Source organism: Sinocyclocheilus anshuiensis, unplaced genomic scaffold, assembly GCF_001515605.1.
Source record: "Sinocyclocheilus anshuiensis isolate Anshui unplaced genomic scaffold, SAMN03320099.WGS_v1.1 scaffold407, whole genome shotgun sequence".
NCBI lineage: Eukaryota > Metazoa > Chordata > Actinopteri > Cypriniformes > Cyprinidae > Sinocyclocheilus > Sinocyclocheilus anshuiensis.
Window position 1 is genome coordinate 615957 of NW_015552593.1, and position 18086 is coordinate 634042.

General features: G+C 35.4%; 1 protein-coding gene across 1 annotated transcript in view; it reads left to right on the forward strand.

The window, feature by feature from the left end:
* The window catches only part of pcdh15a (protocadherin-related 15a), a 202379-nt gene that overhangs the window by 163582 nt on the left and 20711 nt on the right, over nucleotides 1–18086 (forward strand). The window contains exons 24-30 of the mRNA XM_016456477.1: nucleotides 1144–1253; nucleotides 1467–1607; nucleotides 4964–5091; nucleotides 8687–8902; nucleotides 10093–10181; nucleotides 10906–11082; nucleotides 15868–16086. Coding sequence (XP_016311963.1) covers nucleotides 1144–1253; nucleotides 1467–1607; nucleotides 4964–5091; nucleotides 8687–8902; nucleotides 10093–10181; nucleotides 10906–11082; nucleotides 15868–16086 — 1080 coding nt within the window. The remainder of the gene's footprint in view (nucleotides 1–1143; nucleotides 1254–1466; nucleotides 1608–4963; nucleotides 5092–8686; nucleotides 8903–10092; nucleotides 10182–10905; nucleotides 11083–15867; nucleotides 16087–18086) is intronic.

Consider the following 18086-nt stretch of genomic DNA (forward strand, 5'->3'; position numbering starts at 1 on the left):
GCTGCAGCGATAGGCATTTCCAAATATGCCCCGAAGAAGGAATCCAGGAAATGCCTATCGCTGCAGCTAAATAAACAGAAGAATTAACTGCTTTCATTGATTCAACGTGATTAATAAACACACGACTACGGCAATATATGGTTTATCTGAGTTATTATTATTATTATAATTTTCATCATAATAAAGTATATCTATAATTAAATGCTAATTGACATAGCCTTTATCACTGCTTAGAATACAATTAAATATTGTGTGCCTTAATTATTCTGTTTCAGAAGCCATATCATCTCACAGAAGGATTTATTTCAAACACTCGACTGACGTTATGAAGTGAGTTTGGAGTAAAAACATGTTATTAAATGTGGTATTTTCACGTGCTCTCAGATGGAGCAGCATTTACTACACAGAGCCGTAATTCACTGAGAAGATACGCAAACAGCTGTCCTTATCGCGAACGATTTCGTCGATTTCATAATCCTACGATTATATCGTCTGTGATTATGAACGCGATTTTGCGTAGCTTGTCAGAGAACTACGGCTCTGTGTAGTAAATGCTGCTCCACCTGAAAGCAGGGGATTTACGGCTTTACTGACAAAATGTGCATGACAATCGCTATCAAATCCCTACAAACCACCAACTTCTGAACAGTAATGTATATGGTTTGAGTGCTTGACATCAACCACAAAAATTATTTTCCTTCCCCTTTAAAATTGTATTTATTTTTCCAACCAAACTAGTTTTAGCATTTTATTATTTGCATTAAACATTGTTTTCATTAGAACAGACCTCTGACCCTTCAGTTGAGAATCGCTGGCCTCAGAGGTCAGCTCATGTTGTAGACAAAAGCTTTAGAAATTGATTTTTCTTTAGACCCGTGATTCATGTGTGTTGCTTTTAAATACAGTAATTAAACCCTTTCACTTCTTAAAGCAAAGTCCTTCTATTCTTTCTGCACTTTCTGTAGGTCTTTTGTGGAGGTGGAGGGCCTATTGAACTGCTCTGATGTTTATACAATATTCAACAGGAAACTGACATTTATGTCACAGTATCTGCGCTGGAACTGACAGTTCTCCACCGCACTCAGCTGTGTGTTGTTTAAATGCTGAATGAAGTTTGTCATTTGCTCTGCTTTATTTCTGCAGGTTTAGTCCGGTGAGTGAGAGCGCTCCTGTCGGGACGCCTGTGGGAATGATTCTGGCCGCAGCCGTCAACACCACTGTCTTTTACTCCATAGTGAGCGGAAATGAAGGAGGTGAGTTTTCACTCTGAAGGGAATTCACTAAACCTGTGTGCAAATGTGATTCTTTGACACAAAACAGAATAAAATTTAGAACTAAGCAGCGCATTGTTTTCCTGGTTGAGTTGGACTGCAGATGATTAGTGAATAAGATACAACCCTGAATTACAAGTCATCATTGGAGTTAAAGGCGCTGTGAACCGTTCTCTGATCAGTTTGTGTTTGCAGGTGAGTTCATGGTCAATAACCGCACTGGGATCATCTACACAAATAAACTTCTGGACTACGAGAGCGTGACCAGTTATGTGCTCCGCGTGCAGGCCGACTCCCTCGCTATCATCCTCGCCAGTCTACGGGCTCCCTCCAAAAGTAAGAACAGCACTGAAGCACACTTCATCTTTTCTAAGGATTTTATTTGAGGACTTTATAGCTTTAGAGTGAAATAAATGACAGATACAAAACATTTTATGCTGATATATATATACAAACACATATGACCACACATTTCAAATGAAATTCTAAACCTCATGAAACCTGCCATTATTTTTCTTTTTTTTATCATATTTGGGGTGAAATAAGAAATTGAAGCCAATTTTTAGGACTATTACAATTTTTTAATGGAGACGTTATTTTCATAACCATTAAGCACATTTCCCTCCATATGCATATTACTATAATGCGATCTTTACAAAAATCTTTTGTAATATTATAAATGTCTTTATCATCACTTTTGATCAATTTAAAGCTTCAATGCTAAATTAATGTATTCACTGTGAACCGTTCTCTGATCAGTTTGTGTTTGCAGGTGAGTTCATGGTCAATAACCGCACTGGGATCATCTACACAAATAAACTTCTGGACTACGAGAGCGTGACCAGTTATGTGCTCCGCGTGCAGGCCGACTCCCTCGCTATCATCCTCGCCAGTCTACGGGCTCCCTCCAAAAGTAAGAACAGCACTGAAGCACACTTCATCTTTTCTAAGGATTTTATTTGAGGACTTTATAGCTTTAGAGTGAAATAAATGACAGATACAAAACATTTTATGCTGATATATATATACAAACACATATGACCACACATTTCAAATGAAATTCTAAACCTCATGAAACCTGCCATTATTTTTCTTTTTTTTATCATATTTGGGGTGAAATAAGAAATTGAAGCCAATTTTTAGGACTATTACAATTTTTTAATGGAGACGTTATTTTCATAACCATTAAGCACATTTCCCTCCATATGCATATTACTATAATGCGATCTTTACAAAAATCTTTTGTAATATTATAAATGTCTTTATCATCACTTTTGATCAATTTAAAGCATCATTGCTAAATAAAAGTATTAATTTCTATAACCCCCCCCCAAAATAAAACAATTATACTGACTCCAAGCTTTTGAATGGTATAGTGTATAATGTTAAAAAAGCTTTTTATTTCAGATAAATGCTGATTTTTGGATCTTTTTATTCATCAAATAATCCTGAAAAAATGTACTGAACTGTTTTAAATAATAATAATAAATATTTATTTTATTATTATTCAAATTATATGTTTTATATTATATTATATGTTTTATTATTATGCAAATCAGCATATTAGAATGATTTCTGAAGGATCATGTGACTGGAGTAATGGTGCTGAAAATTTAGCTTTGATCACAGGAATAAATTGCATTTTAAAATATATTCAAATAGAAAGCAGTTATTTTAAATAGTAAAAATATTTCACAATATTTTTGCGTTTGCTGTATTTTGGATAAAGTAAATGCAGGCTTGGTGAGCAGAAGAGAATTCTTTGAAAAAAAAAAAACATTAAAAATATTACTGTTGAAAAACTTTTGACTGGTAGTGCATATGTTTTTAGGTATGAGGTTTAGCCGTTAAACTAATTTACATGATTTCTTTATTTAAAATGTTGATTTGTAATCATAAAGAGCCTCGCCTACTACATTATTAAAATAGGATAATGAAACTGAACTTGCTATTTGGCAAAATATTTGTTCATTATTGTAATTGGTTATTGTTATTTATTGTTTAAAATAATAACAGCAGTAGGATAAACCACAACCTTTAATTATGGAAATGTCACTGTACTGCAGATCACCAGCTCTCTGGTGCTGTAATGCATGTGCTGAATCTCAGTTAGAGCAGGAGTTATTGGAAAGGTCATAAGTGTAGAGCTCATGCAGTTTTTTGAGGTTGAAAGATAGACAGCACAGGTAGAGCAGAGCACATCTCCCTCTTCCTGTGAGAGGTCTGATCTTCCTCCAGCGGTCTGTGTACATTAAAACTGCATAGATGTGTGCTGAAGGACGAGAGCAGAATACAGCTCAGATCGCTTTAAGATGGACACAGAAACACACACGCACACATTGAATTACAAAGCAATGTTAATGAAATGCATCCATTTTAGAGTAGTGGCTTTTTGTGTGTGGCTCTATGTGCTTATTTTACACCCTTTTGTGGTCTTACTGTGAACGATTTTTCAGTGCATGCCCAAAATCTAATAACTTGCTCCGCCTCTGAAACAACTTTTTATTATTGACAGTGTCAACTTTTAATTTAAAACCCTGATTTGATCGTGCTTTCAGTTGTCGATAAAAGTGTTGTATTCTCAGTCCTGTTTGAAGAGGTGATTCCCTGCTGGCAAGATTTGGGTTTTAATAAAAGGTCTGGGTTTTAATAAAAGTTGTCTGTCTATGCAGCAGAATTGTTTTTTTTTTAATCTGTGCTACATGACTAGAGAAAACAGAGACAAAGGGACATACATGAAAAAACATTACACATTGTTTATATACTAACCTACATTGTAACAATACAAAGTTGGTTGAAAATTGGCAAACTTTAACACATTTAGCCATTATCCATTCTGCAGATTTCCTCCCAAAATTGAGTAAAAAATGTGGGAAATGTTTTCTGGTCCTGCAAATGACAAAGTATAATGTCCACTGGGATATGTCGAGTAAAGAGGCTTCCTAAAAATGTGGGTGTTTCAGTAGATTAATAGGAGTCTTCCAAAACCGATTGCAAACTCAAAATCAGGCCCATATTTCACGATTCAATCAAATCCAATTGGATGCAAAAATCCCATCGTACATTTTTTGTTGTTGTTGTTCAATGTGTTTCTCATTGAATATTCACTCAGAGATAAGCCGCATTACATAAATAAAATGGGTTGCAAACTCCATTTCATGTTAAATTTAAAGTTCATTGAGCACATCACAAGCCTTTGATAGGAAAACTGTACAAATCACAAACATGAGAGAGAGAGAGAGAGAGAGAGAGAGAGAGAGAGTGTGTGTGTGTGTGTGTCTGTGCGCATTTGTCCTGCCATGTGTCTTGTTTTAACTTTGATGTAAATTTTGTTGTACATAACAGGACTGGCACACCTTCTCTCTCTCGCTTCCCCACCTGTTTTTCTTTTCTTAATTTCTTTCTTTTCTCTCTTATTGAGCTATGATATACAGCTCGTCATCTGCGCTTTCCCCTGTGTGTGCTTAGATCTACACCAGATGACTTTATATATTGTCATTTAGTGCAGCAGAAGACAAATGTTTTCTGACAGAGCATATTTCTCACGTCTGCCACAGCGTGGAGAGGGTTGCAGTGGCTGCGTGTGTTTACATTAACACTGGCTTTTTTTATTCAAACTGTGACAAATAGGGATTATATTTCCATAAACTAAGGTCTGTTTCTTCTGTGTGTGTGTGTTTAAATATAACTAGCGAACACGGCGAAGGTATTTATCGACGTGCAGGATGAGAATGATCATCCTCCGGTCTTCACAAGGTCTCTTTATATCGGAGGAGTGACTGAAGACACTAAGACCTTCACCACAGTACTGAAAGTTGTGGTGAGTATATGTGTTATTTATTCCTAGGCAGCAGTGTAGGAACGAACTGAAATGTCATGTGGGCACATTATAAACCTTAGGCTGGAATCATGAATATTAATTAGGTGACATAACGCTCACCCTGTAGTCCTGACTGATTTGTTGAAGGGAGGCAAGTGGGCACTTGCCATTGACAAAACAAACATTTGGTCTTTTTTTACTCATGCTAATGTCAGCCTTTGTGCAGAACACAAAAAGAGAAATTTTGAAGACTGTTCACATGTTTTGCAATGGCAGATTGTAGGGACCAAAAACGGACAAAACACTATAAAAAGTTCATATATACTACATATTACATAGTAATCTCTGAAATACCTCTGAAATGTAATATGAAATTGTATTCAGCTACTAAAATGTCCAGGTTTAGCAAGAGTTCAGATATGCAGGATGGTGGCATCAAGATTTTTTTTTAATTTCCTTCTTTGTTCCACAGAGAAATCTATAAGCATAAAAGTTTGAACCAACTTAATGAATAATAATTGAAGATTCATATATCATATACTGTACATTTGAAATAGTTTTGAAAGAATCATATGCTTACTAAGGCTGCATTTATTTATTTAAAAATATTGTAAAAACATTAATATTGTAAAATATTATTGCAATTTAAAAAATAATAATTTTCTGTTAATATATTTTAAAATGTAATTTATTCCTGTGATGCAGTACTGAATTTTCAACAGCCATTACTCCAGTCTGCAGTGCCACTTGATACTTCAGAGATCATTCTAATTTCTAAATTTGTTTAAACTTGCCTCTAAATATGGCATTGCATTAACTGTAGAATCATAATATTAAATATGATTTGTTGTGTTTTCAAATTTAGAGTGGTAGTGCTATTAAGTACAATACCAGCAGAATACACTGGAACGATGGTGAATAATTCATGGGGTTTGAAATGTTCTGCTGGTGTTGGTGTCTGCAGTACATTATATTTCATTTTTACAGTGAAGCGCATTTGTCCTGCCATGTGTCTTGTTTTAACTTTGATGTAAATTTTGTTGTACATAACAGGACTGGCACACCTTCTCTCTCTCGCTTCCCCACCTGTTTTTCTTTTCTTAATTTCTTTCTTTTCTCTCTTATTGAGCTATGATATACAGCTCGTCATCTGCGCTTTCCCCTGTGTGTGCTTAGATCTACACCAGATGACTTTATATATTGTCATTTAGTGCAGCAGAAGACAAATGTTTTCTGACAGAGCATATTTCTCACGTCTGCCACAGCGTGGAGAGGGTTGCAGTGGCTGCGTGTGTTTACATTAACACTGGCTTTTTTTATTCAAACTGTGACAAATAGGGATTATATTTCCATAAACTAAGGTCTGTTTCTTCTGTGTGTGTGTGTTTAAATATAACTAGCGAACACGGCGAAGGTATTTATCGACGTGCAGGATGAGAATGATCATCCTCCGGTCTTCACAAGGTCTCTTTATATCGGAGGAGTGACTGAAGACACTAAGACCTTCACCACAGTACTGAAAGTTGTGGTGAGTATATGTGTTATTTATTCCTAGGCAGCAGTGTAGGAACGAACTGAAATGTCATGTGGGCACATTATAAACCTTAGGCTGGAATCATGAATATTAATTAGGTGACATAACGCTCACCCTGTAGTCCTGACTGATTTGTTGAAGGGAGGCAAGTGGGCACTTGCCATTGACAAAACAAACATTTGGTCTTTTTTTACTCATGCTAATGTCAGCCTTTGTGCAGAACACAAAAAGAGAAATTTTGAAGACTGTTCACATGTTTTGCAATGGCAGATTGTAGGGACCAAAAACGGACAAAACACTATAAAAAGTTCATATATACTACATATTACATAGTAATCTCTGAAATACCTCTGAAATGTAATATGAAATTGTATTCAGCTACTAAAATGTCCAGGTTTAGCAAGAGTTCAGATATGCAGGATGGTGGCATCAAGATTTTTTTTTAATTTCCTTCTTTGTTCCACAGAGAAATCTATAAGCATAAAAGTTTGAACCAACTTAATGAATAATAATTGAAGATTCATATATCATATACTGTACATTTGAAATAGTTTTGAAAGAATCATATGCTTACTAAGGCTGCATTTATTTATTTAAAAATATTGTAAAAACATTAATATTGTAAAATATTATTGCAATTTAAAAAATAATAATTTTCTGTTAATATATTTTAAAATGTAATTTATTCCTGTGATGCAGTACTGAATTTTCAACAGCCATTACTCCAGTCTGCAGTGCCACTTGATACTTCAGAGATCATTCTAATTTCTAAATTTGTTTAAACTTGCCTCTAAATATGGCATTGCATTAACTGTAGAATCATAATATTAAATATGATTTGTTGTGTTTTCAAATTTAGAGTGGTAGTGCTATTAAGTACAATACCAGCAGAATACACTGGAACGATGGTGAATAATTCATGGGGTTTGAAATGTTCTGCTGGTGTTGGTGTCTGCAGTACATTATATTTCATTTTTACAGTGAAGAACATGCTGTTCACATCCTGACACACCTGTCAACACTAGAGTACAATCTCTCTCTCGCTGTTCAAATCTGCTCACCTCCCCCCACATGTTAGTAACTGTGCTTAGACAGCTTCTCTCTCCATTCGGACAATGTGGAAGACAAGTGATGGACCCCTGTAAAGTACCCACCGGGATCTGTGTGTTAGGCTTCCGCAAGGTGACCGTTATCTCATAAATTGAGTCTTTTAACAACTATAAAAAGCATTAAGGTGTACAATCTGATGATATATGGGGATTATTACATTTCTAGGTCATCACTGAAGTGGAAGCTGTGGAGCTTTTGTATTTAATTCTCTATTTCTTCCAGCAAGGCTTTTGAAGTGATAGTTCGGCCAAAATGTTATTTTTTTTCTTGCATTTAAAGTATTCTAGTTTGTAGTTCTTTTATATAACCAGTAGTTCTGTCGATTTCATGCATTAGTTTGGTGCGATTGATTAAGGAAAAATAATGTGTTAAAGTTATTATTAGTACATTTATTGACGTATATTGATTTTAAGCAATAATTCAATAAACAAGTTAATATTGTTACATTTTAGAAACAATATTGTCAAAACTCTCTGTTTTGTTCTATTTCGCAAGTGAAAATAGTTCCAAACAAAGCCACAGCAAGCAAGTACCTTTCTTGAAATCAGCTGTTTGAACAAATCGGTTGAATGAATGACTGAATGACTCATTCGTTAAGACAGTAACTTGCCGCCACCTACTGGTGGTTTTAGTTTCATAATATCATATATCATATCATCATTTCATATTTCAATATTACTTTTTTAAATAAAAAAAACATACCTTTAACATTAATATTTATTATTTTTATGCAAGGTTGAATCAAAATATTTCTTTCTGTTGCTCTGTTTTGTAATGTCTATTCAAAGCTTTTCTCATCTAACACAATAATGACTTTATCTTTTGGGGGGTAATTTTTCAGGGAAAATTGATGTGCGATTCACTTGAAACACTTGACAGACCTAATAACCAGATAATGTGAATTTCTCAAAATCATATTCGTTTTCATATATGTTTCTGCATGTGTATCAGGCTACAGATATCGACACGGGAAACTACAGTAAGATGGCCTACAGACTGATCATCCCCCCCACACCCGAGGGGCAGGACAGTTTCGTCATTGAGCCGTACACTGGCGTCATCAAGAGTGCCATCATGTTCAGAAACATGCGCCGGTCCTACTTCAAGTTTGAGGTCATCGCCACAGACAACTATGGGGAGGGATTGAGCGGCAGGGCTGATGTGGTGGTGAGTGCACGTGACCTTTGACCTGTATGTTTGTTCATGCACCTCATGCAAAACGATGATTCGAACACAAAACACGTCACTTTGAGAAATGACATTTTCTCTCATTCCTCTGGTTATGCAAAAAAAATGTTTGGGGTTCAAATCAAATCACTGACTGAATAATTTAAAAAGTGTCTAAATTGCATAACAACAATCAGCACTGTTATTAAGGGAAAATATCTCTCCAGACTGTCGATTTAGTTTGGTAAATACATTATGTTTGAATAAATGTTTGCTTGCGGGAGTGCATATGGTATTTGTGCACTACTTAGTGCAGTAATGAATATATAAATAAACTGTTTTTGTGTCAGCTGAATTATTTATCTCCTGAAGTGTTGCAGCCAGTGACTTGTGCAATTCCTGGAAATCTTTTGGCTAATGAACGCCAAATAAAATAAGAGGGATTTTGGAACGGATGTGTACATAAGGGTTTTAAACATCATGTCAATAATGTTTGTGTCATTTTCAATTTCCACTAGCAGTAGAATTTTCTGCTGGTGTAGAAAGTGATTCTGAAACATCCGGATGCTACACCCTTATTGACCAACTGAATTAAAGACCATTACAACCACAAATAGCACTTTAAAGCTGGATGGTATACAGTGGGGTCTAACTCACAAAGTGTGAAAATTGTTTCAATTTAATACATTTTTTATTGCAAATTACACCACCATAAAAAGTCTGTGGTCAGTAAGATTTTTTAATGTTTTTGAAAATAGTCTCTTATGCTCACCATGGTTGCATGTATTTGATCAAAAATACAGTAAAGAACCAGATGGTCATCCAGTGCTTCAGTGGAAGCAAGAACACCTGACCGTTTATGTCATAACATTTCCCAAAATATTACAACTTTTGATTTATATTCAGGTTTAAATTTGATTTTTAATTGTGTTTTAGTTGTGATGCTTTAAACAGCAAGAATGGTTGCAAAACTCTTTATGAATCTGCCTGGTAACAGTAAATGTTTGCTTGAAATTATCATTCCTCTGATTTAAAAAAATCACTCTTAAGCCATTTTGGAGAAAATATAATATCATTATACTGAAACATTTTATTTTGGCTCTGTCGTCCTGCCCTGTATCACCTGTGCATATAAACTACACCACATGAATCAAATCCTCTGTCTCTTTCGTATTCTGTGTGGGTTGTAGGTGTCCGTTGTCAATGCCTTGGACATGCAGGTTGTGGTCTCTAATGTGCCGCCCACTGTGGTGGAGGAGAATAAAGAGCAGCTGATTAGGTGAGAATTCCTCCCTCGGTGTGTTTCTCTGCACTGCTGCTTTCCTTGAGTGGCATTTAAGTGTTTCCTGCACTGTCAGCAGCCTTTGTTTTCCCACTTGCTTTGATTTTAAAAGGCCATCTCAATTGTTAAAACACAGAATTGAGCTCAAATGACAAATTTCAATAAGCAAAATAGAACCACTTTGCTCAGTAGATTGCAGAATAATCATAATAAAAGACTAAATGATTGCTTTTTTAAAACTAGTCAGGTGTATATATTGCAGTTAGAAGACAGTAAAATTTCATTTATTCAATGTTCTGTATGCTTCACGCACGAGTTATAGGAAGAATTCACAAACTCTGTTATATTTCGAAATCAAAAGAAAAAAGCTATTATATTTATATCTCTATCACCTTAATGTGAAAAGTCACATTATTTAAATATTTAAGCATTTATTATAACTGTTTTACTTATTGATGCTGATTTTTATTAAAAAATTATTGTCATGATCATTAATGGAAAATAATCAGTGATATAATGTGAAATTCATGAATAAAATTAACTTATGTGTCAAAATTTTGTGAGATTCACCCTTTAGGTTCAGCAAAAATAGATCGTTTTCAGTGCTTGTTTTTTTTATTAGATTGTAAAGTAGAAGTATCAGAAATTAAGTAAGTGGGTTTTTCATTTTAATGTTTGAAGTAGATAAAGTAATTTCATTTCCCATTTCCCCCCCCCCAAGTATTTTGGAGCGCTACGTGCAAGATCAGATCCCTGGTGCTAAAGTGATAGTGGAATCGATTGGCCCTCGGCGGCATGGAGAAGGTTATGAACTTGAGGACTACACCAAATCAGACCTGCAGGTGTACGCCATCGATCCTCTCACCAACAGAGCCATCTCCAGACAAGAGCTCTTCAAGTAAGCCAAACACACAGCCACTCCTGACACCTTTAACAAACATTTGGAAAAAGGGGGAAAAGTCAGAGCCTTGTCCTCTGTGCTACATTATATGGTGCTGACATGACATTTCGGGTTTAAATCTGGCTTGCAACATTTCGAGATCCTTTTCCCTCCTCATCTTACCATCACTGCTTGATCTTGGTCTTCTGTGCAAAACAACTCGTCTTCAAAATCATTTAAACAGCCTGAACATCTAGTTGACTAATTGTTATTATATCTGTATATAAGAAAAAATCTAAATAAACTCTTGCCATCACGACATATCTCTAGTCTACATAATAGTGGCAAAAAAGGAAAGGAGAAAAAGGAAATGAACTGGCTTTGTGAACAGCTGTTCTACAGGATGCACCTGTCCTCCTCGGTCGAGAGGAGAAAAGCCCCCTGAAGTCCAGACACACAGCAATATGCTCATTTAAACTCTGCTGTGCCCCGTGACTCAGCAGGGAGACGCGTCTGTCACTGGGATCCAGCACAAGTCATCAGGATTCTGTTCAAATATGTGTTTACTGAGCCAACACACACATCTCATTCATATTCACAAGCACAGGAGATTACAGACCACCTGCCTTATTCTGCCTTTCTAGACACACTTCTTACTCTTATACATGTTTTATTTTGTTCACTGTTAGATGTCTTCTGCTCGTGTTTGTATCGCTACCAAAAGCAGAGCAGCTGCCCGGATGAATGTTTTATGCCTTAGAGGTTACTGGTAACATTTATTTAGAGAAATAAAGACATAAATGAAACAGTATCTTACCATCACTGCTTGATCTTGGTCTTCTGTGCAAAACAACTCGTCTTCAAAATCATTTAAACAGCCTGAACATCTAGTTGACTAATTGTTATTATATCTGTATATAAGAAAAAATCTAAATAAACTCTTGCCATCACGACATATCTCTAGTCTACATAATAGTGGCAAAAAAGGAAAGGAGAAAAAGGAAATGAACTGGCTTTGTGAACAGCTGTTCTACAGGATGCACCTGTCCTCCTCGGTCGAGAGGAGAAAAGCCCCCTGAAGTCCAGACACACAGCAATATGCTCATTTAAACTCTGCTGTGCCCCGTGACTCAGCAGGGAGACGCGTCTGTCACTGGGATCCAGCACAAGTCATCAGGATTCTGTTCAAATATGTGTTTACTGAGCCAACACACACATCTCATTCATATTCACAAGCACAGGAGATCACAGACCACCTGCCTTATTCTGCCTTTCTAGACACACTTCTTACTCTTATACATGTTTTATTTTGTTCACTGTTAGATGTGTTCTGCTCCTGTTTGTATCTCTACCAAAGCAGAGCAGCTGCCCAGATGAAAATGTTATGCCTTAGAGGTTACTGGTAACATTTCTTTAGAGAAATAAAGACATAAATGAAACAGTTGTTGACATACTGCACAGTAAGAGAGCATTTGCAAGAATTTGATGTGAAATGTTTTAGCTCGTATTAAAATCTATGACTATTTAATTGTATTTAATTTGTTGAGATCCTGATAGATTTAAGATCACATGTAAGGGTCTAAGGCAAAAAATCTGATCAATTCCAGCAGAATTCTCCATTTAATCTCCTTTATTGTTTAACATAACCAACTGAGATATTCAAAGGAAAGTTATTGTAGTATTGTTGTTGTTGTTGTTTGTTCAACCACTGTCACTCTGAAATCTCATCCATACATCAGATTTGAACTAATTCTGTTGTCTATGATGCCGAGCTGCAAATGAATTTTGAGAGCAATGAAACCATTGTTATTTTTATATTTTCATTTTTAATTTTATTTTAGGTTGTAGTCGTTATGCGATTATTATTATTATTATTATTATATAGCTTTATTTCTATTGTAGTTTCAGTCATTTTTCTAGAAAATAAAATTATTTACTCATTATTTCAGTTAATTTTCAGTTACATTTTTTATATATTTCTATATTTTATTTTATTTTATATATAGAACAATTGTTGAGATCATTTCAGTCAACTATTTAACAACTCCTTTTTTCCTAGCACTAGTCTTACAAAGACCACTTTTATGGTTCTCTTGAAAGTGTATGGAAAAAAGGACAATCCTCTTTTGTGTTTCATGGAAGAAAAATTCAAGTTTAGAAGAACATGGGGTAGACTAAATGATCAATTTTCATTTTTGACTGAACTTTGCCTTTAAATAGATCTCATTTGCAATTTTACTTTGTTACAGATGAGGACATATTATTTTGTGTGGACATTATCTGTCTCCATTTGACTCTGGGGACATGCTGTTCTTCAGACTGTGTGTTTGTTTGTTTGTGTGTATGTACCTTCCTCACTGAGAACAGCCGACTGCTGACTTTTTTTCCAGCCTTCTCCTTTCATATGTTCTGCTGGAGACAAGGTTGTTTTCTGGTGTCTCAGGTCATAAAACTCAAAATCTGCTTCTCAAAGCTTTACAGTCTGTGCTGTACCTCAGCATTCACAAAAGTTCCCCTCACAAAACTCGTTTCTTTCTCCAGAATTCATCTGGTCACTCTCAGTGGTGTTTTGAATGGATGAATCCAGCCATCCTGCTGGTTCGAAGCCCATTGACTCTGAAATGTGCTAAAAACAGGCAGCCATTGTTGAGCACGTTCACACTGCGTGTCTGTAACAGTGTGAGTTAACCCATGCTGTTTCTCTTCCTCCACAACAGGGACGTGATTCAAAGAGATGAAGGGCTTGTGGGTAAAACCAGGGGTTAAACCTGGATCTAACAATCTGAAATGATGTTCCAGTGTCTTTGATTTAGAAAAGAAACAAAATATTGGCAGTTTGTTCATCACTCCTTTCTGTTTCCTGTGTGCTTCAGTCCAGCTTGAGTCTGTTCCATTCCTTTTCCATTTAGTGAACCAGCACATACCATACTGATATATAAATCTATATACACATATGCTATTTCAGCTTTACTTCAAATACTGGAAACTATTTTCCTTGCACTATTTTCCAAACCATTGTATGTCTTACAAAGACTTGGAATAGAGTGCATGAGTCACGTGGCCCATTTTGTGGTTCTTTTTGGAGCTCTTGGAATTGTATGGAGAAATGAAGGACATTCTTCTTTTGTGTTTTATGGAAGAAAAAATGTATATAGGTTTGGAAGAACATGAGGGAGACTGAATGATCAATTTTCATTTTTTATTTAATTGTGCCTTTAGAAAGATCTCATTTGTGGTTTTTCTGTTACAGATGAGGACAGATGAGTGATTTTTTTTGTGTGTGTGGACATTTATTTTTATTTTATTTTATTTGTGTGAGTAAGTGTGAGTCCAGTAATCAGCTTGGAAATTAAAACCTATTCTTTTGATTTTGTTATTCAGTTAAACTCCATAAAAACGTGTTGAATGTTATGGCAGTCTGACTGAAAAATGAAAATTGTCACCATTTATTCACATTTCTTCTGCAAAACCCCAAAGGTGAAGAATATTTCAACTATGGAGTATAAAACAACACTGTTGGGACAAAAACAGTGAGGCTTTTTTCAATGATTGATGATTTTTCATCATCTTTTGTGTTTCACAGAAGAAAGAAAGTACAGTCAACTGGATTGAGCTGATGGAACGTGGAGAGCAAAATTTACAGGTGTAAATTCAGAATAGCAACAGAGTTACTCAGTTCACCTTGAAAATCAAAATCTATTCACCCTCATTTCTTTAAAGTTGAAAGGGAAACTCTTCAGATGATGTGGAGCTCATATACACGTGGTTTTGTAGGTCTGTTTGACCACATAGATCAAAGACACACAGTCTTTCATCAGTCTTTAAACCTGGATAATCGATTGTGTTTGAACAGTCCTGTTTACTAGGTGCTTCTGTTGAAGTGTTCTGCTGCAGCAGAGCTAATTGGTCTGCCGTGGATACTTATGAAGTACTTAACATGCAGGTCTATTTAAACATTATTGATCAACAAAGTGTCACCAAAGCCAAGTCTTTTTACATTTCATGTCGACTGAGGAGAAAAGTACTCTTGCTCTGCTTTGGAGTGGCACTGCTAAACAGCTCTATATCAAGATATTAAATAATAATAACTCGGGTTGATATTAGCACAGTCAAGCCATTTACACATGCAGGGGAGAATGAGGATTTCCATATCAGTTGCCTAGTAACTCATATGACGGACTGGAAAAGGTTAAATACAGCTGAACGGATGCTGCCCTCATTAGCAGGATTCTTGGTTCCCGCTTCTCTGTCGAAGATGCTTTGGATTGACACTGAATGTTATCAACATCTAGCTGTCAATCATCTCAAGGCTGTCATAGTTACTACAGTATAAACATGCTGTGTATGTGAGCGGAATCTTGTGATTATAATGTGCTTACTGTACAGGTATTTATCTGTGGTTTGACAGTTTGACATTTTAATTACACAATTTTTTATCATTTATTTTAATTTAATTTTATACTTAATTGTATTGTTTTATTTTTAATGTAATCACAAATGAGTTTTTCAGTATAGTTCAGTTTCATTCCTACAGTTGCTTTATGATTTTATTTGCAGTATTTATTTTATTTTTTAATTTGATCACAATTTATTTTCAATGCATTTCAATTTCTTTCATACAGTTGCAGTATTACTGTGCAGCCTAAAAGTGTACAGACTTTATTTATTTATTTATGTGCTAATGCTGTTATGGATGTTTTTTTGTGATTATGGTGTGCTTACTGTACAGGTCCATATTTGTGTAAGGGAAAGATCGAAATTTAAATTCTTGTCTAAAATGTCTGCTCAATGTGTGTTTGACAGGTTTCTGGACGGCAAGATTCTGGACATCAATAAAGAGTTCCAGCCGTACCTGGGCGAGGGCGGGCGAATTCTGGAGATCCGTTCTCCTGACATCGTGGCGAGTGTGAAGAAGGCTGCGCAGGCGGTGGGCTACACAGAGGGGGCTCTGCTGGCGCTGGCCATCATCATCATTCTGTGCTGCATCCCTGCTATTCTCATCGTCATGGTGACGTACAAACAGTGAGTAGAAAATCCTTACAGCTGTGATTGACTGCCTGTCGAATTGTCTAATGTCAGTTCCCAATCATAATCATAAGTCGCATATTTCAGCAGTTTTGAACAGCTTATAAATTCAGCAAAACACTATATTCTAGCACTGCAGAAAACAATCTCTTCAGACTGAATTTACTTACTACTTAATTTACCCACAGTAAAATATGTAAAGTAAAGTGTGCTACTGACAGAGTCACATGTTCTTTTAGCTTATTTTGTTCAATTGGCTGCCTACAACTACTGCTGTTATAACTATTATTATTATGCCCTGCTAAAAAAAACAAACAACAACAGCTAAATCCAGCCTATGCTAGTTGGCTGGGCTTAGGTGGTTTAAGCTGGTCTCCCAGCCTGACCAGCTAAAGAAGTGGTAATTTTAATTTAATTTATTTAAATTATTTGTAATATAATCACAAATGAGTTTTTTCATTATAGTTCAGTTGAATTCCTACCGTTGCATTGATTTAATTTTTGTTAAATTTTTTTAAATAAACATTTTATTTTTAATTTGCTCTCAATTTTTCAATTAAAAAAATTCATTCATACAGTTGCATTATTACTGTGCAGCCTGAAAGTGTACAGATTTTAGTGGTGTTTTTATATATGGTCAAAGTGGTCAAAACCACTCTAAAACCAGCCTGCAAACCAGCTATAAAACCATCCAAACAGCTTAAGACTAGTTTCAGGTTTTTTGTTTATTTGTTTGTTTTCAGTGGGGTATTATTAGTTAATAATTGACATAATTATTATTGGTAGAAGCAGCAGTATTTTAGTATTAGGCAGCAAGTTATAATAATAATAATAACATTATTATTATTATTATTTATTAATTTGAGTGTTATTAGTTTATTTATTTATTAATTGTAGTCAGTCAATAAATACAAACCATAATAATAATATTTTTTTGTATTTTTAGTATTAGACAGCCAGTTAATTAAAAAACTTAATAATAATAATAATAATGTTATTATTATTTCTAAATGTATTTGCTTTTTTTTAAGGTGTAAAAAAGCACACAAAAATTATGACAAAAAGCTATTTTTTATGTATGTTTCTTCATATTCCCTTCATATTTCTTCATGACTATGGTAAATGGGATTTGTTAAATCGCATCCCCCTTATGTAACTGTATATATATCATTTATATTCACAAATGTTATGCATCATAGATACGTTATACATCTTGTTTCGACAGCTGCTTTTCTAAGTGTGAGATTCTTAGCCAGAATAAGCTGAAAACGTGAATTTTGTCAATAGTCAAAAGTTAACTATGATTACAAGACTAGTAGAAATTTAGCTAGCAGTTAAGAAGTATATAAACATTTAACATAATAAAGACAGCATATTTTGTGTACCTTCCATCTCAGAGCTGCTATTGTACACACATGAAGACGTTTTACTCTACAGTTGCGTGTCTCTATTTGTAACCTCTACAGTTCTGAGAGCGTTGAGGACAGGCTGAAAAAACACACACAGTAGGTGAGGGAGATGAGTATTGGATGCCAGGTATTAAAATGGCTTTTTTCAGTAATTAGCCATGCTAACAGGCTAATCTCCCAGCCAGCTCTGTGTGAAAGCAGATTAATTATAAGCATTTGTGACATATCCCAGGCATTCGATCCATCCGTCACATCTACTCATGAAAGCCCAGCATATGGGCCTGCTCTCCACACACAGCAGCTCCTCTGAGACGTGAGTGTGGTCCTGACCTTCTGCACACACCAATGAGACCGTCATCAGCTATTGTGTAAATACATAACAGATGGGTAATCATAGAGCGAACACAAACAGCTAAACACACACACCTACAGTACGTGTGTGGAGCTCGCTCTCGCACGCACACACGCATGCATGACTGCATTCAGATGTTTTGACGCATATTAAAGAGTTCAGTTTGTGATTAGACTCTTGTATTAAAGGTGAAGTGACAATTTTATGTCGTTTCATTTGGTTGTTTACAAAAGATG